This window comes from Trichomycterus rosablanca, chromosome 7 (genome assembly GCF_030014385.1).
Source record: "Trichomycterus rosablanca isolate fTriRos1 chromosome 7, fTriRos1.hap1, whole genome shotgun sequence".
Taxonomy (NCBI): domain Eukaryota; kingdom Metazoa; phylum Chordata; class Actinopteri; order Siluriformes; family Trichomycteridae; genus Trichomycterus; species Trichomycterus rosablanca.
Genome location: NC_085994.1, coordinates 39,407,474 through 39,431,618, shown reverse-complemented (window position 1 = coordinate 39,431,618; position 24,145 = coordinate 39,407,474). Strand labels below are relative to the sequence as shown.

Sequence of the window (24,145 nt, the reverse complement as noted above, 5' to 3'; positions counted from 1 at the left end):
CAAACTCACAAAGAAAGACAGACACTAATAGAGACAGACACACACAAAGACATGCACACATATACACATACATACACACACACACAAAGAGAGACAGACATACACACACGAAGAGACACACACACAAGGAGACACACACACTAAGAGAGACAGACATATACACACATGAGGACAGACATACAGGCACATACACACAAATACATGCACACACATATTCACACACACATACACACAAAGAGACACACATACACACAAATACATGCACACACATATTCACACACACAAAGAGACACACATACACACAAATACATGCACACATACACACAAAGAGACACACATACACACAAATACATGCACACACATACACACGAAGAGACACACACACAAGGAGACACACACACACACACAAATACATGCACACACACACAGAGACACACATACACACAAATACATGCACACACATACACACGAAGAGACACACACACAAGGAGACACACACACACACACAAATACATGCACACACACACAGAGACACACATACACACAAATACATGCACACACACACACAGAGACACACATACACACAAATATATGCACACACACACACGAAGAGACACACACACAAGGACACACACACACACAAATACATGCACACACACACACACACAGAGACACACATACACACAAATACATGCACACACATACACACGAAGAGACACACACACAAGGAGATACACACACACACACAAATACATGCACACACACACAAGGAGACACACATACACACAAATACATGCACACACACAGAGACACACATACACACAAATACATGCACACACACACAAGGAGACACACATACACACAAATACATGCACACACACACACAGAGACACACATACACATAAATACATGCACACACATACACACGAAGAGACACACACACAAGGAGACACACACACACACAAATACATGCACACACACACAAGGAGACACACATACACACAAATACATGCACACATACACACAAGGAGACACACACACACACAAATACATGCACACACACACAAGGAGACACACACACACAAATACATGCACACACACACAAGGAGACACACACACACACAAATACATGCACACACACACAAGGAGACACACACAAATACATGCACACACACACAAGGAGACACACATACACACAAATACATGCACACACATACACACAAAGAGACACACATACACACAAATACATGCATATGCACACACACACACACGAAGAGACACACACACAAGGAGACACACACACGCACACATACACACAAATACATGCACACACACACACACACAGAGACACACATACACACAAATACATGCACACACATACACACAAAGAGACACATACACACAAATACATGGACACACACACACACAGAGACACACATACACACAAATACATGCACACACATACACACAAAGAGACACATACACACAAATACATGGACACACACAGAGACACACATACACACAAATACATGCACACACATACACACAAAGAGACACACATACACACAAATACATGCACACACACACACAAAGAGACACATACACACAAATACATGCACACATACACACACACAGAGACACACATACACACAAATACATGCACACACACACACAAAGAGACACACACACACACACACAGAGACACACATACACACAAAGAGACACACATACACACAAATACATGCACACACACACACACACACAAAGAGACACACACACACAAATACATGCACACATACACACACACACAAATACATGCACACACATACAGGCACATACACACGAATACATAAAAAGACAGACACATACTCTTTCACATATACACACACATACACAAAGAGACACACATACACACACACACAAATACATGCACACACATACAGGCACATACACACAAATACATAAAAAGACAGACACATACTCTCTTTCACACATACACACACATACACAAAGAGACACACATACACACAAATACATGCACACACACACACACAAATACATGCACACATACACACACACACTAATACATGCACACACATACAGGCACATACACACAAATACATAAAAAGACAGACACATACTCTCTTTCACACATACACACACATACACAAAGAGACACACATACACACACACACAAAGACATGCACATACACAACTGCACACAGAAAACATACTCACAAACACACACATGGACAAAGACAGATAGAGACACACACAACCATGTACACACAAACACACACACACACACGAGTGTGAATTCATGTTCTTATTGCCTCATTTTAACAGTCATTCTAGTTCAAAACAGAAATGAGAACTGAACCGACCTCCTTCAACACCATATCACAAGGTCCACATACTTTTGGTCATATGATGTATGTATAACAGATATAAAGACAAGGTCCAGCGGGTCGGGTGCTTTGTGTTTTAAACTGACCAGGTCACATGTGATGATGTTGATTTATACCAGGCTGAAGAGAACCTCGTTATTACAGCAGAACTCTAAAAGACGCGCTGTAATGTTGCTCGGTTTTTGCTTCTCTGGCGCCCTCAAGGGACACAGAGGGTGAATTACAGCACACTATAAATATACACTTGCGTGGACATAGTGTGTGTACGATAGGAGGGCACTTCTATAGCCACATCAGTTCTATGTCCTTCTTCATCTTCTTCTTTCATTGCTGCAACAGTTTGGGGAAGGCTCTTCATAATCCCAGCATGATTGTGCCACCGTGCACATAGCAATGTCCACACAGTCATGGTTTGGTTTGTTGATGACGCCCAGCTCTTCTCCTTCTCGTCCGATGTTAGTGCCTGACGGTATGGATACTTTTTGTGAGTAAATGTGCACAAATTCCCACAGACACACTCCAAAACTGTGTGGAAAGTCCTCCCATCATTTTGGTCATTACAGTCTTGTGCAAAAGTTTACTTTAGGAAGGTGGAATGTGCCTGTGGGAATTTGTACTTATTGAATTAAACAATGACAAGCAGGTCTGGCTTGCTGTTGACGTTCCAGTTCATCCCAAAGGTGTTTTACACACTATAGTTGAGGTCAGAGATGTGCACCGCCTACCGGAGTTTCTGCACACCGAACTCATCAAATGAATGTGCATAGGGGCACAATCATGCTAGAATAGGTAATGGGCCTTCCCCAAACTGTTGTGCATATTCTGACATCATTTAATCATTTAATTTGTATGTTTTGCCGCAGCTTTACCCTGACCAGGGTTGCGGTGGGTAGAGTTTCCCCAGAATCAGAGCCTCAGCACCTCCTCCCCCACAGGCACAGCCAATAATGTCAGTATGTGCACTGATAACCTAGTGGTTAAGATACAGGACTAGTGATCGGAAGGTCGCTGGTTCAATGGTTCACGCCCATCTCTGCTAAGCTGTTGGGCCCCTCAGCAAGGCCCTTAACCTTCAAACGATCGGATTCCATACAATAACTGGATGAAAGCTACACAATAACTGGATGTAGATCCCCGACCGGCTGATAGCACTGCTGAGGATTTGAACCCTGGATCCCAGCAGTTGTGGTCCAGCACACTTTACCGCTATGCCACTTACGATTGGCTGTGTCTGGGGGGGATTTATGGACGGTTGCACCATTGCAAAAACTGAGCCAAATCTGTTTTTCATCATGACTCATGAAGCAGAAGAATCTGCACACAAAGCAGAAATAAGTAAATAAAACACATTCTTTTAAATGTATTAAATCAAAAGCAGGTTTGGTTTGTTTTGCCGTTCAGTTCAGCACAAACAGTCGGATCGAGGGGGGAATAAAACCAGAACGTCCCCCCATCAGTCTGACAGTCTCCTCGCTCCCTCCCGGGGCCGTAAAGCCGCCAGACTCGTCGTTACCCCTCGCCCCGGGTTTCCGAGCTGGATTTACACTCGTGGACGTTTCGGGTTCTTTGAAACTGAAAGACAAGCAAATAACTTCAGCAGAGGAACGAGAGGCTGGAAACGTTCTCCCGGAGAGCACGGCGTGTTTCCCAATGGCTTCCATGTGTCAGGATGAGCGTCTTCTACTCCGAACTGCTTGTAAATGTCTTGTTTTTTTTTAGCAGAAATCTGAATTCGCTTCTCAATCCGTTCTCATTTACTCTCACGGTTCATTCAGTACATTAACGTATTTTATTATTCATTATATTTCGTTTCTAGGCAGCACGGTGGCTCGGTGGGTAGCACTGTCGCCTCACTGCGAGAAGGTCCTGGGTTCAATCCCCAGGTAGGGTGGTCTGGGTCCTTTCTGTGTGGATTTTGTATGTTCTCCTCGTGTCTGCGTGGGTTTCCTCCGGGAGCTCCGGTTTCCTCTCACAGTCCAAAAACATGCAGAAATGTCCTGCGATGGAATGTTGCTGTGTGCCTTGCGCCCATTGGGAGGCTAGGATAGGCTCCCGCCCCCGGTCAAAAAGATGAGGACCCGCGCAACCCCAATTGTATAAGCGGATAAGAAAATGAATGAATATTTCGTTTCTGGGTTTGAACTGAACTCCTGTGTGTGTGTGTGTGTGTGTGTGCGTGCGTGCGTGCGTGTGTGTGTGTGTCAGTAATGGTTTTTCAATCTGCAGGCTGTTATTGGGTATCGTACAGCAGCTCCTGGCTCCTGAGCCCGGACTCTCGTTCAGGCTCCTCATTATTTCTCATGTTTTCCACACAAGTCTGAAGGAAACGGGAAGAAATGAAGTGATTCTGTAGAAGTGATTATTTTCAGCTCTGGTTGTGTTCCAAGCTTCATCAGGAGCGTTTCTTACAGGGGACTGTCATAAATAATGACTGAGGTTTTTTGTTAGAGGGTCGGTGTTGCCTTTTGCAGGTTTAGGAAGGTTTTTGGGGTTTTTATTGGGGGGGGGGCTGTTAACACTTGGTTTTGCACTGTTTTATGGATGTTTCAGCAGAGCTGTTTTTTTAATGGGAGGGCTGTTTATCAGGTCGATTTCTGGACTGGTGTGATGTTGAGTGACTTTCTCAGTTGGTGATGCTGTTTTGCTGTTAGAAGAGCTGATTTTGAGCTGATTTCTGGTTTGGTTGTGGCTGTCTGGTGTTGATTTTTGGGGGGTTGATGGGTTTCTGGGCTGGTTTCATGTTGGGTTTTGGGAGAGGGTGATTTTTCGGGTGAAGTTCATATCTGAACTTGTTTAGTGTTAATTTTTTGGGGTTGATGGGTTTTTTGGCTGAATACATGTTGGGTTTATAGGACAGGGTGGTTTTTTGGGGTTGATTTCTGGTACGGCTGTGGCTGCTTGCAGGTGAAGTTCATATATGGACTGGTTTGGGGTTGGTTCTTTTGAGGTTGATGGGTTTCTGGGCTGGTTTCATGTTGGGTTTATAGGACAGGGGTTTTTTTTGGGGGGGGGGTGATTTCTAGTGTGGTTTTATTGTGTTTGCTGGTGAAGTTAATAACTGAACTGGTTTGGAGTTGATTTTTGGGGGGTTGATGAGTTTCTGAGCTGGTCTGTTGTTGGGTTTTTTGGAGGACTGTTATGTATTTGATATAGATTAGGGTCAGCCTGACCTCCCACTGATCCTGTTCCACCACCTAAACAACACACAGTTCAACCAATCCAGTCATCCGATTCACTTTTATTATCAGTGATCACCACAAAGGACTGGATACTGGAAATACTGCGATAAATAAACACATTAATAACATGGAAAATTAAATATTATGTAAATGTTTTTGGTTTTATTGAGATTAAATACATTCCTCAAATGTATTTGGGAACTAAATGACTTGACTTGTACTTACACAACTGTGAAAACTGTTTATAATCAGAAGATGACGGACGTCAGGTCGTTACGTCCAGCTGAATGAACAGAGTAGTCTGACCACACCCGTTTTTTCGGCTCATCGACTGTGAGCGAGGCCTTCTTGTTCAACAGGCATACAGGCATAAATTCCCACAGGCATACTCTTCCAAAACATCTAGTAAAAAGCCTGCCCAAATGAGCACAGGCTGTCGATGCCATAAAAAAAGCACCAGAGCTGACATCTCAAGTCCATGAGTTTGAATCTCAGCTCTGCACCTAAAGAGACGATGATTGGCTCATCCGACAGTGCGAGTGCTGGAGGGATTCCTCAAACGTGCTGCAGTTACGACCTCTGCTGGCCGATCAATGGTGCTGCAAAGACACGGGGGATAACGGGGATCGGTGCGTGACTGGTGGAGGTAAAAGGAAGTGGTCGTCTACTGCACAGGTCAGGAAGGGGGTGTGTGTTAGTTATGACCCTCCTCTGTCCAGAGTGAAGGTCTGCAGCACCAGAGGAAACGAAATGCAAACTGGTAATTGGATATGACTAAATTAAAAGACAACAAGCTTATTGTAAGGTGTACATATACTTTTGGGCATATAGTGTATACGTGTAAAATCTACTATTATGAAGAATAAACGCTATAAAAACAGTTATTAATTTCTCATTTCAGTGGTACAAACACAACCAATAAAAGTCTGAGATGATTCCTTCTCCACCGCAGCTCATGTTCTTACGACACGAAGAAGAAAAAGAAGAATTGGGCGTCTGTGCTCATGTCTCCGTTAAAGAAAACCAGCTGTGGTCGACCCTCCTCCCCGAAAAAGGGCACATATGGAAAAAGTACACAAGCCCAGAACGGGGAGAAGAAGGAGTTACGACTCCGAGGACGTGAAATCAGAGACGCTCTGATGTTTCTCATGAAGAACCAGCGTCTGGAAGGTTCTCCGAGCGTTCACCAGGATGCTCGGGTACAAGCCGGGTCTATCTCGCCTCTCCAGGGTCTCATCGTGGGATTTCGGGGGGAAAAATGTTTCCCCCAAAAGCTCTGATCCAGATGTTGGGTCTCTCGGAGATGCAGGGACGGAGTTTATTTAGTCTGTTGCTAAGATTCCAAAGCGGTTCAATAGTAGTTCTCGTCGTAGAACTTCATGGGGTCGTATCCCATCTGCTCTTTGAAGCTTTCTTCTAGATAAGCAGACATCTCGTCTACGAATAAAAGAGAAAAAATAGCACATGTCTAATGTCTAAAACAATACACTGAACACCATGCAGTCAGAAGTTTGTGGACACCTGGGCGTGAGCTGGTCATTCCATTCCAAGAACGTGAACCTTGGTGACAGATCTTACTGTTCTGAGAAACCCTGTCCACTAGATTTTGGAGTGCGTATGCAGACATTTGCATCCATTTGTGAGGTCAGGTGCTGCTCTTGGATGAGAAGGTCTGGCTCACGATCAGCGTTCCAATCCATCCCGAAGGTTTGGTCAGGGCTCTGTGCTCTGTGTGGCTACTAGAGGTACAGTACTAAAACACCAGATCAAAGCCAGGTCTTGTCTCATTTAAGGGGCACTCCCTAAACTATTGGCACCCAGTTGGAGACATCTGGGTGACAAGGCACAATGCGTACTGAAAACCTGGGTCCGATCACTCACTGTAGGACATTGCTCCTTCTCCCCCACCTCCAAAAAGCATGCAGAAGGTGGGTTGGCTGCTTGAAATGGACCTTTATTGACCTACATTGACCTCCAGTCTGCACTACAGAACTCCCCACGCTTCGTTAAGCTCCCGTCTGACCAATTGAAGCATTCCGGTAGAGTGCTCAGGGGTCCAGACGTCTTATACTTTAACCCGTCACTACAGAGACCGTCAGGTCTTGTCTCATTTAAGGGGCGCTCCCTAAACTGTTGGCACCCGGTTGAAGACAACTGGGTGACAAGGCACAATGCGTACTGAAAACCTGGGTTTGATCCATGCCTCCAGTCACTCACTGTAGGACGTTCCTCCTCCTCCTTCACCTCCAAAAAACATGCAGAAGGTGGGTTGGCTGCTTGAAATGGACCTTTATTGACCTACATTGACTTCACACCCTTCATTAAATTTCCGCCTGATCAGTTGAAGCCTTCCAGTGCATGAGAAAATATCACTGAGAGCGCTCGGGGGTCCAGACGTCTTATACTTTAACCCGTCACTACAGAAACCGTCTGGTCTGGCAACTAATGAACCTGGTGTCTGGTTGAGGAACACGGAGAGTATAGCGTGATCCTCTGTACATGTTACAGCTCTGTGTAAGAGCAGGAACGTTTAACCAGCAGGGGTCGCCAGAGTGCGCAGGTGAATCCAAACTCGTAACTCGTTACCTGGTGGCAGAATTCCCAGCACGGCGGTGGCAGAGACGTCGCCCAGCCCGTTCCTGGCCGTGCACCTGTAGGTACCGGAATCTGCCCGACTGGCATCCTCGATCTGCAGCCAGCTGGAGAGCTCGTACTTCTGAGGGCCTCCTCTGGACTGAAAAAAAGAGTAAAAGTATGTGGACACCTCTATTAATGGGGACAGTCTATTAAAAATCAACGGCACTGATATGGACGCCCTTCTGTCCAGCTACAACAGGCTCCACTCTTCTGGGAGTGTTTGGTACAATTTGTGCCCATTCAGTTAAGAAATATACAGGATTTGTCAGGTCAGGATCACAGTCAGTGTTCCAATTCAGCCCGAAACATCTCATCTACCAAACGGGCGTGTCCTGCATGGAGCGCCGACGTTCCTCCACACCAAACTGTCTGAAAAGAGCTTTTACTGGACTGCATATGCGCCCCTCGCTATTCAGATGGGGTGTCAACATAGTTTTGGCCATGACTATAGTGAATAAACACTACACGACCAAAAGTATTCGGACGCCTGACTGTGAGCTTGTCGGACGTTCCATTTCAAAAGCATATGGTATTGAGTATAGGATGAAGTGACCTCTGTGTGATCTTTGATGTTTGTCTGTGGGAATTTGTGCCCATTCGGCCAAAAAAGCATTTGGATGACTGGGCACTGATGTTGGCATTCCATTTCATTCCAGAGCTGTTCAGTGGGGCTCTGCGCAGGCCACTGGAGTTTATTTAAAGTGAGCTTTTCTTTATGAACAAGGAAGGACCTTCCCTAAACTGTTGCTGCAAAGTTGGAAGCATATAATTTCCTTTATATGATTGATTTATTACACCTGTTAGCAACTGTTGTAGGTAAAACACATGAATTCAATCATTAGAAGGGGCGTCCCAATACTTTTGTCCATATAGTGTATTTTAAAGAACTATGAGATAAGGTTTTCTACCTATAACTACTTTATAACAGACATAAATGGCTTTGACCGAGGTAGGAAGGGTCAGATGGAGTTTCTCCTACAACAGTGACCCCTACTGTCTGGTCAAGGTGGCGGCACAAGAGGCGAAAGAACACAGAGAAAAGAGCGTGACCCTCCGTACATGCTGAAACGTTGAGTAAGAATCCGCCGGCAGCTTGGCATGTAGGGTGTCGTGCCAGCCAGGGTGTTGGTCACCAAAGTGTACCAGGAATAGAATTATATCCAAAACTGGGACTGGATATTCATCTAGCACACCAGCGCCGAGATCCTGAACACCCCGGTTCGAATCTCGGCTCTGCTACCGGTCGGCTGGGCACCACCTAGCGGGCACAATTGGCAGTGTCTGCAGCAGACACAAATTTGTCATCGTGTCTGCTGGGTGGGAAAATGAGCCTCATGTGCGAATCCACCAAAGCATCAGATGTAGAATGTACCCTCCTCGAATGCAATTGGGGATCCACAACAGCGGAAGACGGATTGACTACGCTAAATCGTGAGAAAACACATAAATAAATATAAAAAAGTGAGCCTGCCATGTTTTCGTTTGTGCAGCAGAGTGAAGCCCGCTCTGTTTACATTCTCCTCGGTGTATTACAGCACGAACCTGCACGGATATGTGCGGATCATCTCCAGGCAACACCACCTCCTTCCCGTCCTTCCTCCACTCCACCAACGCCATAGGGAAGGCGAAGACCTCGCACAGGAACACCGCGCTGCTGCCCGTCACGTTCACCAGGTCACGCGGGGGTACTTTGATCAGAGGAACTTAACATAACGCGAGAGAGAGAGAGAGAGAGATGAGATTAGGGATCATGTTCAGAAAACCATTTCCTCTCTGTAAAGCCGCCGAGCTTTTTCGTAAGTGCGTCTGGCAGCCGCAGCCGTCTGGAGCTCATAAATCTCCTCCTGAAAGCCAGCAGGTAAATTACAGACTCCTGCAGCTCACAAATCCCCAGATAGGCGGGTAAAGGTGAGAGAAGGAAACAACATGAAGAACATCGGAACAAAAAATACAGAAAATAAACCAGAAAAATGCTAATAAATAAATTCTGTGTCGAATTTTGATGAACTAGTTTGAGTTGTTTGTACTTATAAAGCCTCCTGGTCTCAACAGATCTTTGCGCTTCGGACGTGTGTGTGTGTGTGTGTGTGTGTGTGTGTGTGTGTGTGTGTGATAAATACTTTGGGGTCAATAAATACACATACAGCAACTTCGGCAGTGCAAAAAGTGCCATAACATCCGGCGACGTCTACGTGCCTGTATAAATAGGGCTAGTTTGACTGCACCCGTTAAAGGCAGACATACATATAGACTGTAGTAATACATGTTAATGTACACTAGAAGTATTATTGATACCTAGAATGAGTAGAGGGCGGCACAGTGGCTCGGTGGGTAGCACTGTCGCCTCACAGCAAGAAGGTCCTGGGTTTGATTCCCAGATGGAGCAGTCTGGGTCATTTCTGTGTGGAGTTTGCATGTTCTCCCCGTGTCTGTGTGGGTTTCCTCCGGGAGCTCCGGTTTCCTCCCACAGTCCAAAAACATGCAAGTGAGGTGAATTGGAGACACTGAATTGCCCTATAGGTAAATGTGTGTGTGCACCTTTCGCCCATTAAAAAGTTGGAATAGGCTCCAGCACCCCGCGACCCCGCGACCCTGATTGGATAAGCGGATAAGAAAGTAAGTGAGTGAGAATGAGCAGATACAGTATATTTAGGGCGTGACTGCCAGTAGTCATATTCCAATATTCCAAGAATACTGCTACAATGGAATGTTACTGGAAGGTAACGTACGTGAAAAACAGAGGTGCGTCAATTGCATTAAATGACGTCTAAAACCTAGTTCTAGCTGGTTTAGACCAGTTCCTGTTCGAGGTAAGAAATCTCTGTTAACCTCTGTCCTACAGGGTCACTGATGGGAGTATAATGGGTGATTATTTTCTTTCCTTCTTATCGCATTCACCGAGTTTCTATGTGAGACTTTATCGGTGCGATCACTCTCCTCAGACAAGAATAAAACTCTTTCTACCCATAATTCAGTCTCTGGGGTTTTTATTAAAGGTTTCCCTGCCACAGACTGACTACATTTACTTATAAATGTACGTACGTGTGTACAGGAATAATAATTATCTTTATTTATTTTTATCTATCTTTATTAGCTTCATCTGTATCTATTTTACCTTACGGTGGTAGCCTAGTTGGTAGAGCTTTGGACTATCAGCTGAAAGGTTGAGAGTTCGAATCCCAGCTCTGCCATGCAGTCACTGTTGGGCCCTTGAGCAAGGCCCTTAACCCTCTCCGCACCAGGGGCGCCAGCTTCCAAACAAGCTGCTATACGCTAAGAAATAATTCTGTATACTGTACGTCAGTATAAGTATAAATGACAAATAAAGGCATTCTCTTATTTAAAACAGTGGGCATGAAAGAAGCCCAAAGCTGTTGAACCAGTGGTGACACTGTTTACAGTCGAGCAAGCTTTTTCTTTCCTTGAGCTCAGAGGATGCGGAGAAAGAACGAAGCCCGTTTACGCACCACGAAATGAATCATCTATAAAACGTATGTCTATATTCTTTTGAACTCTTACGACAGCTTTATAAAAGAACTCAAATGTGTAATTTGTAGTTCTTATAGACTAAGATTTAGTCACAGAGAGAGAAACACAGTTGCAGAAGTTGTTAAACTTGCAGGACTGAGTGTATGGAAACTTTTTGCGCCAGTTCACATCGAGCCATTATAAAGCAGAACATGATCATACCGGTCCTGCAGGGTCCCTCGGTCACGTTCAGCCCAGATTTGGAAAACTCAGCTTCTTTAAACTTGCAGAGGTTCATGTAGGTGGACCCATCCGAGCCGCACATCGGTTCCTGATGCGCGCACACGCACTGCGGCTCGGACTCGGACGTCTCCGAGGAATCGATCCTGCACTCCAGGTTCTCGCCACACCGACCGTAGTACGTGTTCGTGTCTCCGAGGTCGCACGGCTGTCCTTCCAGGTTCCCGCATTCCAGGCAGCAGCCGCAGGAGTCCAGGACCAACCCTGCCCGGCAGCCCTGGGTCGGGGGGCAGAGCTCGGGAACGCATTCCTCACACACGGTCCCGTTCCTGTTCTCCAGATCCTCCGGCGCACGGTAATAATCGAACGGGTCCTGGTCCGGGTCCTCGTCCTCGCCGGGCTCGTAACTGTAGGGTGGAAAACTTTTCCCGAGTGTGATGCTCAGCATGAGAAGCGCAAAAACAAGCAGCATCGTGTCCGTGTAAAGAAAACGAGTCCGAATTAATACAAATATATAAATATTCCCTAAATGTTTTTCTCTGTGTGTGTCTAAACCGAGCGTCCCGTTGCGCCAGACCAAAGCTGACAGTGCGCATGCGGGGATGGGAAGCTTCAACCCCGCATAATAAACCAGAAAAGAAAAAGAAACCAGTAAAACAATCCGAGTTCAGTATAGAGAGACCAGACCCTGCGTTCCTGACCCCTTCCTCCTCCTCTTCCTCCTCCTCCTCCTTCTCTACCTGGGACTTTTTAGGATCTCTAAAGCAGAGCAGGACGGTGGTGGTAAAAATAACCAAGAAATAAAAATAGACACCCCACCACCAGCACCACCAGCACCACCACCAGCACCACCAGCAAGAACCACAAGGGTCTCCCAACTGTTTTATATACATTCCACACTAAAATTGTGGGTAGCACTGTCTGTTCTCGCCTCACAGCAAGAAGGTATTGAGTAAGGATCTGCCGGCAGCTTGGCATCTAGGGTGTTGTGCCAGCCAGGGTGTTGGTCACCAAAGTGTACCAGGAATAGATCCAAAATTTGGACTGATAAAACAAACAAAGTTTTTAAAAAAAAGTGAGTTTGGCACCCAGGTGGTGCAGCAGGATATTCCTCTAGCACACCAGCGCTGAGATCCTGAACACCCTGGTTCGAATCTCGGCTCTGCTACCGATCGGCTGGGCGCCACCTAGCGGGCACAGTTGGCAGTGCCTGCAGCGGACACAAATTTGCCACCGTGTCTGCTGTGTGGGGAAATGACCGGACTAAGTAGGTGGGGTCTTAAAACGCTGTGCAAGGACCGAGGTGACCTGACCCCTTCCTCCTCCTCTGATCTCTAAACCAGTAGGACAAAAATGGTGGTAAAAATAACCAATAAATAAAAATAGACACCCCACACCACTACCACCAGCACCACCACCAGCAAGAACCACAAGGGTCGCCCAACTGTTTACATTCCACACTAAAATATCGGGCGGCACGGTGCCTAAGTGGGCAGCACTGTCGCCTCACAGCAAGAAGGTCCTGGGTTCGATCCCCAGGTGGGAGTCTGCATGTTCTCCTCGTGTCCACGTGGGTTTCCTCCCACAGGCCAAAGACAAGTCAGGTGAATTGGAGATACTAAATTGTCCATGACTGTGTTTGATATAAACTTGTGAACTGATGAATCTTGTGTAATAAGTAACTACCGTTCCTGTCATGAATGTAACCAAAGTGTAAAACCTGATGTTAAAGTCCTACTAAATAAACAAACAAACACTAAAATATCCAGGTCAGTCCAGAGCTGAATGAACTCAGAAGCATCTCTGCTCTATCGTGGGAAGTTTATGAAGCTCTAAACACTAATTAAATCCTTAAAAAGGTTTATTTTCATCCCCAAGCTCTGATTAAATACCACAAGTGTTCATTTAATCTCTGTACAGCGCCTCGAAATGAAAGGATCCGGTTAAACCCCGTGGGTTTTAATTCTCCGTCGCGTTTAGAGGCACAATCAGCCATTTGGATGAAATAAAGTGCTGAAAATAAACAGAATCTAAAATTTCATTCATTTATTCATTCTCAGCTGAGACGTGGGGATCCTGGATTCGAATGTCGGTGGTGCTATCGGCCGGTCGGGCATCTGCACAGACATGATGATGCACGAAAGAATGAAAAAGCGTTTTGCCGCATAAACAGCCGTGTTCATTTGCCTGACTGACATTTTCTGTATTTAGCAGACGCCTTTATACGTCTGAGCAACTGAGGGTTAAGAGCCTTGCTCAAGGGCCCAACAGCAGCAACCTTGCAGTGGTGAGGCTTGAACCAGCGACCTTCTGATTACCTTCACCACTAGGTTAAGGCTCGCCCTACAAGCCATAAACAGTAGGTGGCAGCAATGCTTGCAAATAAGTGTATTTATTTATTAGGACAAGTAGTTACTGGTTATACAAGATTTATTGGTTCAAGGTTTCAATGTCAAACACAGTCAGGGGAGGAAACCCAAGCAGTCACGGGGAGAACATGCCAACTCCACACAGAAAGGACCCGGACCGCCTCACCTGGGAATCAAACCCAGGAGCGTCTTGCTCTGAGGCCGCAGTGCTACCCACCATGCCACTGTGCCACCCCAAATAAGTGTACTAAATACTGCATTAACAAGTGTATTATGTATTATTATGTGTTCAACTTTGCAGCAACAGTTTAGGGAAGGCCCTTCCCTGTTCTGTGCACAAAGTGGGCTCCATAAAGACATGAAGAAAAGCACAGAACCCTGACCTCAACCCTACTGAACAGCTCTGAAATTAACTGGAACATTTCTTGTCTTTCCAGTATCAGTGCCCAGACACTGTCATATAAACACTGTCATCTTCTGACTGAATGGGCACAAATTCCCACAGGCATACTTCATAGCCTTTCTCAGAAGGCCTTACTGTGTTTTAATACCATTTGTTATTGAAACGAGATGTCTGACAAGCTCACGATCAGCTGTCCAGATGCTTTTGGCCACATAGTGTAGCTTGGACTCCTGTTCCCGCCCTGGTGAAAATATCAACAGGTGATTTCACCCTCTACAGTGCATAACATTATCAAAAGACTCTGTGCAGGTGCCCAGGTGGGGCAGTGGGATATTCCTCTAGATTCTGAACACCCCAATTCAAATCTCGCCTCTGTTACAAGTCGAATGGGCGCCATCTAGCGGGCACAATTGGCAGTGCCTGCAGCAGACAAAAATTAGCCACCGAGTCTGCTGGGTGGGAAAAGGCTGGAATAAGTGAGTAGGGTGTTCAAACGCTTTGCAAGGACCTTGGTGCATGCGTGCATGCGTCAGAAGGGGCATGGAGCAGGTGAATATACCCTCCTCTAAGGCAATTCGGGATCCCCATCAGCGGAAGACTAGTTCAGGAGAAAAAGGAAGAAAATGCATAAATAAATAGCATAAATGCATTAAAAACAGCATGCTAGGTGATAGGCTGGCCTGCCTGCGGTCCAGACCGATCTCCAATCAAACCTGCCTGATACAAACACGAAGCTCCTAATGCTTGCTCAGCTTTGAAACCTGCTCTTGACTTAAGTGTTGTTTTAAACAAAGGTGATGTGACAGGATAAAAAGCTCCTGTCCCAACATTTTTGGAACGTGTTAAAGGCATCGAATTTGAAACTTATCAAGAATGTCTTTGCTTTGCTGTTTTTATTAGCATTTGACATCTGTCCCAACTTGTGTTATCAGTGTCATTATAAAGCACACATCCACCCCGCCTGTACACCCGCCCGCCGCCTGGCCTCATTGTACGCCCGAAACTCTTGGCGTGGCTCGTGCTGAATCATGGGATCCCGAACAAAGAGCGGCCGGGCAAAACTGACAACTAATGAAATAACTTCGCGGGCCGTTGAAAGGGGGGAGGCCATGTGCTGGCATGTGCTGATTCGATGCCCGGTGCCCACAGACCCTGATCATGAGGCTGCATGAACCGAGACAGCCTATGGTTTTGGCAGAGGTTCCAGCGCCGAGCGCGTCCGTATATATTCAGCCCCCCATGCCAGCGGGTACAGACTGGCACACTCCGGAGCTGGTAAGAGCCTGGCGCGCATCCTCATGTAGTCTTGATGTATTTGTTGTAGCTCTTTGATCTGTTCTGCTGTTCCTCATGAATTGATGATTGTTTTTAAAGCTCTTCACTCTCATCCTGGTTCACTATGGCGACGGATCACCAAAATCCTGCAACCAAACAGCCGAATCCAGGATCCAGCGCATTCAAGGTGCCCGAAACCGACTATAATGTGACTATTATTGTGACTTTTTCTTAAATTTTAGGGTTTCATCTCACCGCACACTTTAAAACTACATGGAACAGTGGGCTCATCATCAAGCTGGTTAAAAAAACCAAACTATTATTTATTTATTAGGATTTTAACGACATGTTTTACACTTTGGTTCCATTCATGACAGGACAGGTTGCACTGTCTCTTCACAGCAAGAAGGTCCTGGGTTCGATCCCCAGGCGGGGCGGTCCGGGTTTGCGTGGGTTTACTCCGGGAGCTCCGGTTTCCTCCCACAGTCCAAAAACATGCAGTCAGGTTAATTGGAGATGCTGAATTGCCCTATAGGTGAATGAGTGTGTGTGTGTGTGTGTGTGTGTGCCCTGCGATGGACTGGCGCCCCATCCAGGGTGTTACTGTGTGCCTTGCGCCCATTGAAAAGCTGAGATAGGCTCCAGCACCCCCGGAACCCTAATCGGATAAGCGGTTACCCACGATAAGAGGAAACCCACCCAGACACAGGGCCCAGGGAGAACATGCAAACTCTACACAGAAAGGACTCGGACCGCACCACCTGGGAATTGAACCCAGGACTTTCTTGCCGTGAGGCAACAGTGCTGCCACTTAGCCACCGTGCCACACCCAAGAGTAATGTTACAAAGTAATCACTAAACCAATAATAGACAGAGCAGCCATCATTCGATTAACGGTCACCACACACCCCCTTAAGATGAGTCCAATCTGGCACCGCCTTTTTATGACCTGGCAATGTAACTGTAACACGCACGCTCGCACAGGTATCCGGAGTAGTCCCGGATATCGCATATCACAGCGGCAGCAGGAAGATACGCTGTCCGACCCTCCCTCCTGTCCTCCGTCAAACACGACCAAATGTGTTTGTGATCAGAATCAGGCTTCAATGGCCAAGTATGTTACTTGGAGGAGTTTGTTTGCTCAGTAGTGTTCAGTCGTTCATGAGCGTGATGGAGTGTAGAAGAACGCTTCTCTGTCGTCTGGTTGTTCTGGTCTCCATGTGGAAAGTGTCCAGTTCCAGTGTATTACAGATTATCTTGTAAATTCTTTATAATTTTATGGACGTGCCTGAATGCCGGTTGATTCTCGTCTCTCAGCTGATCATCTACGACCAGGAGAATTTCCAGGGCCGATGCCATGAGCTGACCGGAGCCTGTAACAACCTGCAGGAGGCGGGTGTGGAGAAAGTGGGTTCCATCCTGGTGCTGTGTGGACCGTGAGCAACTTTTTAACTCTATTTATTATTCTTCCGATGCATTTTTCTCAGTGTTGTACCAACATTTAATGCCATTTGATGCGCCGGTGCTTTCACATCATCATCACATGAAAATCTTCTTCACCTTAAAGCTTCTCTGAGCGTCCACAAAGGTGGAAATCAGACAGAGCTAAATCTGGACTATAAGTGTCTCTCAGACACGACCGATTACTCCTCCTACTACTACACCCTCACCGCTTATAACCAAAATATATTCGCTTTGTGATGGTTGGCTGTTCTTTGTCTCGTGGTACCTGTGGCAGACTAGAACCTAATAATGCGATCCTGGTTGTGATGTGGTCAATACGTCTTATTCTTAATCATCCTCTGAGTCCTTCCTTAAGTCCTGTTATAACACTGCCTTCGATGCTGTCATTCACTTGTTCATTCATTCACTTATTCATTCACTTATTCATTCATTCACTTATTCATTCAATCACTCATTCATTCATTTATTCATTTATTGATTCAGTCATTCATTCACTGATTCATTCACTCATTGTTTTACCAGCAGTTTATCCTATTCAGGGTTACAGTGGATACAATTCCCTGGGCGAAAGGTAGGAAACACCCCGGACAGTTGGCAGTCCATCACAGGGCAAACACACACAACACACACACACACACATATATGGTAGGTACAAGCTGAACCACAAAACCAACAGTAAACTGAACCAGGGATCAAAGCAAGAATGTGTGTGTGTGTGTGATGTAGGTGGGTGGGGTATGAGCAGCCCGGATGTAAGGGTGAACAGTTTGTGCTGGAGAAGGGTGAATATCCTCGCTGGGACTCCTGGACCAACAGCCGCCGCAGTGACTGCATTCTCGCCTTTCGCCCCATCAAAGTGGTAAATCATTTTATTTCCTTTTATTTTCTTAAACCGCTTTATTCTGGTTGGGGTCACAGTGGGTCCGGTTTCAGTGAAAATCCTTGAATAACAGACTGTGTAGATGCCCGTCAGGCCGATAGCACCACTGAGATTCTAAGCTGAGCGTCCCAGTAGCAAAACTCTTCCTTCACTATAATGATGCGTTCACTCGTCTCTGAGATTTACTCACTGCTCACTCACCCGGGTTCCGTCTCTGTGTGTCCTGGTGGATTCAGGACACCCAGGAGCACAAGATCGTACTGTACGAGAACCCCAACTTCGCAGGAAAGAAGATCGAGATCATAGACGACGACGTGCCCAGCTTTCACGCCCACGGCTACCAGGAGAAGGTTTCTTCAGTCCGAGTGCAAAGTGGCACGTGAGTACATCTTCATCCTGCCCAATGTTTAAAAAAACACACAGGAGGGGTCGATCGGATGGTGCGGGGCAGAGCCACACAAACACAGCTGGTCGGGGGGCGGGGTTGTCACATGGAGCTTAGCGTGTCTCTCCGTTTGGGAACCAAAAACTGACAAGTAAAAAGAAGTGGCCACAGATTTGAAATGCGTCAGTGGGACGTGGTGATCTGACTGTTCTTGATCAGATGGAGGGTTTGTTATTTTGAAAGAGCAGGAGCAGGAGATACTTTCTGCATGCTGATGTAAAGCTTGCTTGACCGTAAACAGTAGCACCCATGATCCTGAAGCTTGTAACTCGTGGCAGATCTTTTTTCCCAAGGCTGGCAGGACTGGTAATCTACTTCAATTAATAAACCGCAAATCACAAACCTCTGCGGCTCGTTTGCTTCTTTTTTTGTTGGTTTACGTTATTTTGTCCCAGTTTAGCGACACATTTGATGTCGGGTGTCTGTGACCTTGACCAAGTTTAACGTCAAGGACTGGGCAGCAAATCAGGGCATCAAATGCCAACGACGCTGTACGTTAAGGACAAGACAGATTGTGCAAGCTAGGGAAAGAAGTCATTTTTAAAAACAGGAGATCTATTCTGCTGGGCAGCTTCTAAGCCCTTGGTGCTGTAAAGCTCACTTGACTGTAAACAGTGGCACCAGAAGCCTCTCCAGACAGAGATTTGACTTTAAATTCAGTTCAGCTCTTAATTTAGCGCAAATCACAAACCTCGGCAGCTCGTTTGCTTCTATTTTTGTTGGTTTCTGTTATTTTGTTCCCGGTTTAACGATGCTGTTAATGTCGGGTGTCTGTGACCCTGACCAGGCTGAATTAAACTGAGTTTAACGTCCAGGACTGGATCATAAATCAGGGCATCAAATGCAAACGATGCCATACAGTACATCAAGGGAAAAAGTGCCATCTATTCTGCAGGGCAGCTTCTAATCCCATGGTGTAGTAAAGCTTGCTTGACTGTAAACAGCGGCACCAGAAGCTGTTCCAGATAGAAATTGACTTTAAATTTTACTTCAGTTGTTAATTTAGTGTCACAAACCTCTGCAGCTTGTTTGCATTATTATTTCTGTCCTGGTTTAACGACGCTTTTGATGTCGGGTTCTTCTCCCGTCTCCATTACAGCTGGGTGGCATACCAGTACCCGGGCTACAGAGGCTACCAGTACCTGTTTGAGAAGGGCGAGCACAAGGAGAGCGCCGAGTTCGGGGCTCAGCTCTCTCAGATCCAATCGGTGAGGCGTATCCGCGACATGCAGTGGCACCAGAGAGGAGCTTTCCACCCCACCAACTGAGCTTCAGCCGAAAACGCCGGGTTCCTCCGGGCACCAGGCCACCACCATGCCCTGCTTTCATTACCCATAAATGCTGATACATTTAATATCAGTCAGTGATTGTTTGCTACTGCTAACGACTAAATAAAGCCTTACAAAACGTGCAAGCGAGTCCTGAGGCTTCTTCTGTTAAAATGTAAAGTATTTACATTTATTCCTCACTATTAATCCAACATCACTAGTGCAGGAAACAACACACCACATCGCCAAAAGTGAGCTGTCAGACATCCTGGATTAAAATAGTGACCTTTATGTGATCTCATAGAAGCACTTTGTAGTTCTACAATTACTGACTGTAGTCCATCTGTTTCTCTACATGCTTTGGTAGCCCCCTTTTCATGCTGTTCTTCAATGGTCAGGACCCCCACAGAGCAGGTATTATGACATGGTGGTGGTGTGTTAGTGTGTGTTGTGCTGGTGCTGCTGAAGTTTTTAAACACCTCACTGTCACTGCTGGACTGAGAATAGTCCACCAACCAAAAATATCCAGCCAACAGCGCCCCGTGGGCAGCGTCCTGTGACCAGTGATGGTCTAGAAGATGACCGACTCAAACAGCAGCAATAGATGAGCGATCGTCTCTGACTTTACATCTACAAGGTGGACCGACTAGGTAGGAGTGTCTAATAGAGTGGACAGTGAGTGGACACGGTGTTTAAAAACTCCAGCAGCGCTGCTGTGTCTGATCCACTCATACCAGCACCATGTCAGTGTCACTGCAGTGCTGAGAATCATCCACCACCTAAATAATACCTGGTCCTGTGGTGGTCCTGTGGGGGTCCTGACCATTGAAGAACAGGGTGACTACAGATGGACTACAGTCAGTAATTGTACAACTACAAAGTGCTTCTATATGGTAAGTGGAGCTGATAAAATGGACTGTGTGTAGAAACAAGGAGGTGGTTTTAATGTTATGGCTGATCAGTGTATATATGTATATATATTTACATAAGACAAACACACAATAAATTGGCAGCCAGGAGAATAAAGTTCTTGTAAAATTTTATTTAGAATGTAGAGGGTAATCACTGATTTTACATCACAGTGTCATTAATATACATCGTTATGCTCAAATTAAAAAATACAAAGAGACGTTTACTGTCGAACAGACACGAAGACGAGACGAGGAAGCGGATCGTCCAATCACATTCTCACATGCTTCAGTACAAAGTGGCAGAAAATTCATCCATCCATCCACACAGATGAGGAAAAACACACCTACTGGAATGTAGGAAGGGTGAAATGGATCATATTAAGCTGTTCCATTATTTATTCTTTATTAAAATAAAAACAGATGGAAGTGAAGGTTAGAAGGTTAGCAGAATACGGACGCGAGACGGTGACGAAGACGAACCGCTGTACCAGACCTTCTATTGTGCAACATCTGCGCAACATCAGCACTCTGTATATTTATATTTGGCCCATCGTTAAAGCAAACCAGGCGTCGATTGTAGCTTCAAATGATTGTACGCGCGAGCTCGAGGATTCACCGAGAGAACGGAGACATGGACGGGTTATGATCTCCTGACGTTCCACAGCACATCTGGTAAAATCATGATTGTTCAAACGAACGAAGGTGGTCATGTGATTACTGCGAAGAATTTAGACCTTTGTTGCTGTGCTCAACCGCACCAATGCACCCCCCCAAAAAAAATATAATAATAATAATAATGTCAGACATTGTACATGATTAGTTGAAAACTTTGTGAACATTTTATTTATTTATTTATATATTTATATACGTTTTTCTCCCAATTTTTTCCAATTCAGTGTAGTGAATACGTCCTCCGCTGCTATGGGATTCTTGATTGCAGTCGAAGAGGGTACATTGCTGCTCACGCCTCCTACCCACGCGCAGCCCTTGGCGGACCCCTTTTCCACCCATGCACCCTGCACATGCGCCTCTCTATCTGCTAATCAGGGTCCTTACACAGCGTTTAAAGACCCCGCCCACATATTCCGGTCATCCCTCCCTACAGGCACTGCCAATTATGCCAGCTAGATGGCGCCCAGCCGACCGGTGGCAACGGCGAGTTTTGAACCGAGGAGTTCAGAATCTCAGCGCTGGTGTGCTAGTGGAGTATCCCTTTTATTACACAGTGCACAGTGGCTCGGTGGGTAGCACTGTCGCCTCACAGGTCCTGAAGGTCCTGGGTTCGATTTCCATGTGGAGCGAGCATTCTGGGTCCTTTCGGTGCAGAGTTTGCATGTTCTCCCCGTGTCTGTGTGGGTTTCCCCCGAGAGCTCCGGTTTCCTCCCACAGTACAAAGACGTACAGTCATTGTACATAGGTTCCTTGGAGATACTAAAATTGGCGACCTGTCCGGGGTGTTTCCTGCCTTTCGTCCAGGGAATCGGACCCACCGCGACCCTGACCAGGATAAAGTGGTGGTCAAACAGACTGATTGAATGAATATGAATGAATTATATGTAAAATCCAATGATCAATGTAGAGGCTGAAATAGTTCAAACATTATTATTATTATTATTATTCGGTTGGACGCACAATTTATCGAAGGTCATTATTTATCATGACCTGGGCTGGTTGATCTGGATTTGGGACACAGCCCACGCCTTTTCTGCTCCACAGAGGAGCACGGAAGCGAACGGGATTAAAAAACAATAAGAAAATAATCTGTATACGTGACGTTCGGACTGATCGGGGTCGTCTGTAGATGGTTCGCTTTCCTTCACATGGGGGATCGTTTCAACCTGAGCGGCTCCGTCCTGAACAGCAACATTTGTGCACTTTGTTTATCGTGACGCCTGGTGTTTCTGTACAAGTCATATAATCACGTCTCTCTCTCTCTCTCTCTCTCTCTCTCTCACACACACACTCTCACACACACACACACACATCATTCCACTCGTTTTATTTGCTAAAATACACGTTTTACACGCAGAACATTTTCCCCAAAGCCGCCACCGAGAAAAATAGACGTTCCTGCATCGTGACGGACGCTTTAATGTTTACGCTTAAGATTTTAGTCCCTAGATACGCCGCGGCCCGAGCGTCCGTGCGGCGCGGATCCGCGGACTACAAGAAAATCAGATGCACGTGCAACACCGACACCCATCAATCCAAATAATCCAAATAATAATAAAAAACAGAAGGAACCGGACTAGTACGGACGATACGGAGCGTAAAAAAGAAACGGTGGAGTGAATGGGAACCACGAAGAAGCAGCTCCGGGGTCGCTGGGTCATGTGACTCGCCCCCGGCTCGGTCGGTCACTGCTGAGTGAAGCGGCTCTGCGGGCGTCGGTCACAGAGCTCCTGAAAGGCACCGTGAACGTGTTCGACCTCGCCGGGGGGAGACGACGAGCCGCCGTAGCATCAGCAGCAGCGGGGGTAATTCCCATCCACTCCGGGGTCAAAGGTTAAGGCCTGTGTCGTCATCTTTTAGCTACACGTGCTCCGGTCATAAGGCATCCTGGGAAAAGAAGAGAAGCGGATAAAATGGATGAGAGGTCAAATAGCGGACGCTTTTATACAAAGCGACTTACAGTCGGGATGTAACGATGCACCACAATACAGTTAATAACCGATTAAAAAATTCCACAATTTAAATCGATTTGACATGTAAAATGAATCGATATTTACTTTAAACAGCAGAGGGTGCTGGCGCTACACACCTCGCCTGGTTGACGTCACTGGCGCTATACGCCTGGTTGCCAGATTCTGGGTTTTTCAGCCAAATTGGGCTTCATTCAAAATTGTTTTACATAGTTTGTACCTACCTCAGAAATAAAAGGGCGTTCATTATATAGATAAATAAAAGATATTCACAAATACAGGATTTTATTTTATTTTTTAAGAGAAATAATAAAAGGAAACTTGTCTTTAATTTCAGTTGAAAAAAATCGGGAAAAAATCGTATCGTGAATAGCATCGCATCATGGGTAGAGTGTAGCATTACATCCCTATGTGACAGTATACAGTTTAAGCAATTAAGGGTTAAGGGCCCAACAGTGGCAACCTGGCAGAGGTGGGGCTTGAACCAGCGACCTTTTGATTACTAGCCCAGTACCTTAACCGCTAGGCTATAACTGCCCTACGGTGCATTCTACGT

At 46.0% G+C, this 24,145-nt stretch overlaps 3 protein-coding genes across 3 annotated transcripts in view; 1 reads left to right on the top strand and 2 right to left on the bottom strand.

Moving 5' to 3' along the window:
• Nucleotides 1-6,938: 6,938 nt before the first annotated feature.
• Nucleotides 6,939-12,404, bottom strand: kazald3 (Kazal-type serine peptidase inhibitor domain 3). The gene is made up of 4 exons (XM_062999572.1): nucleotides 11,915-12,404; nucleotides 9,767-9,927; nucleotides 8,174-8,321; nucleotides 6,939-7,024 (listed from the first exon to the last, which is right to left on the bottom strand). Exons 1-4 carry the CDS (start codon nucleotides 12,402-12,404, stop codon nucleotides 6,939-6,941), a joined length of 885 nt encoding a protein of 294 aa, XP_062855642.1.
• Nucleotides 12,405-15,911: 3,507 nt separating this feature from the next.
• crybb2 (crystallin, beta B2) lies at nucleotides 15,912-20,173 on the top strand. Its single transcript, XM_062999601.1, has 6 exons — nucleotides 15,912-15,979; nucleotides 16,079-16,166; nucleotides 17,297-17,415; nucleotides 18,170-18,302; nucleotides 18,560-18,702; nucleotides 19,868-20,173. Exons 2-6 carry the CDS (start codon nucleotides 16,104-16,106, stop codon nucleotides 20,034-20,036), a joined length of 627 nt encoding a protein of 208 aa, XP_062855671.1. The 5' UTR covers nucleotides 15,912-15,979; nucleotides 16,079-16,103; the 3' UTR covers nucleotides 20,037-20,173.
• Nucleotides 20,174-21,063: 890 nt separating this feature from the next.
• Nucleotides 21,064-24,145, bottom strand: part of si:ch73-138n13.1 (zinc finger CCCH domain-containing protein 13) — a 63,934-nt gene continuing 60,852 nt past the window's right edge. The window contains exon 13 of the mRNA XM_062999439.1: nucleotides 21,064-23,506. The gene's annotated coding sequence lies outside the window, so the exon portion shown is untranslated. The remainder of the gene's footprint in view (nucleotides 23,507-24,145) is intronic.

Excerpts from the sequence above, each read along its gene's own strand:
- kazald3 (XM_062999572.1), bottom strand. The coding sequence starts at position 12,404 with ATGCTGCTTGTTTTTGCGCTTCTCATGCTGAGCATCACACTCGGGAAA. Across the intron at positions 8,322-9,766 it reads ATCCGCACATATCCGTGCAG|TCCAGAGGAGGCCCTCAGAA; the intron begins GTTCGTGCTGTA and ends TCTTTTTTTCAG. Across the intron at positions 7,025-8,173 it reads GCTGGGAATTCTGCCACCAG|ACGAGATGTCTGCTTATCTA; the intron begins GTAACGAGTTAC and ends TTTTATTCGTAG.
- crybb2 (XM_062999601.1), top strand. The coding sequence starts at position 16,104 with ATGGCGACGGATCACCAAAATCCTGCAACCAAACAGCCGAATCCAGGA. Across the intron at positions 16,167-17,296 it reads CAGGATCCAGCGCATTCAAG|CTGATCATCTACGACCAGGA; the intron begins GTGCCCGAAACC and ends CTCGTCTCTCAG. Across the intron at positions 18,303-18,559 it reads CCTTTCGCCCCATCAAAGTG|GACACCCAGGAGCACAAGAT; the intron begins GTAAATCATTTT and ends TGGTGGATTCAG.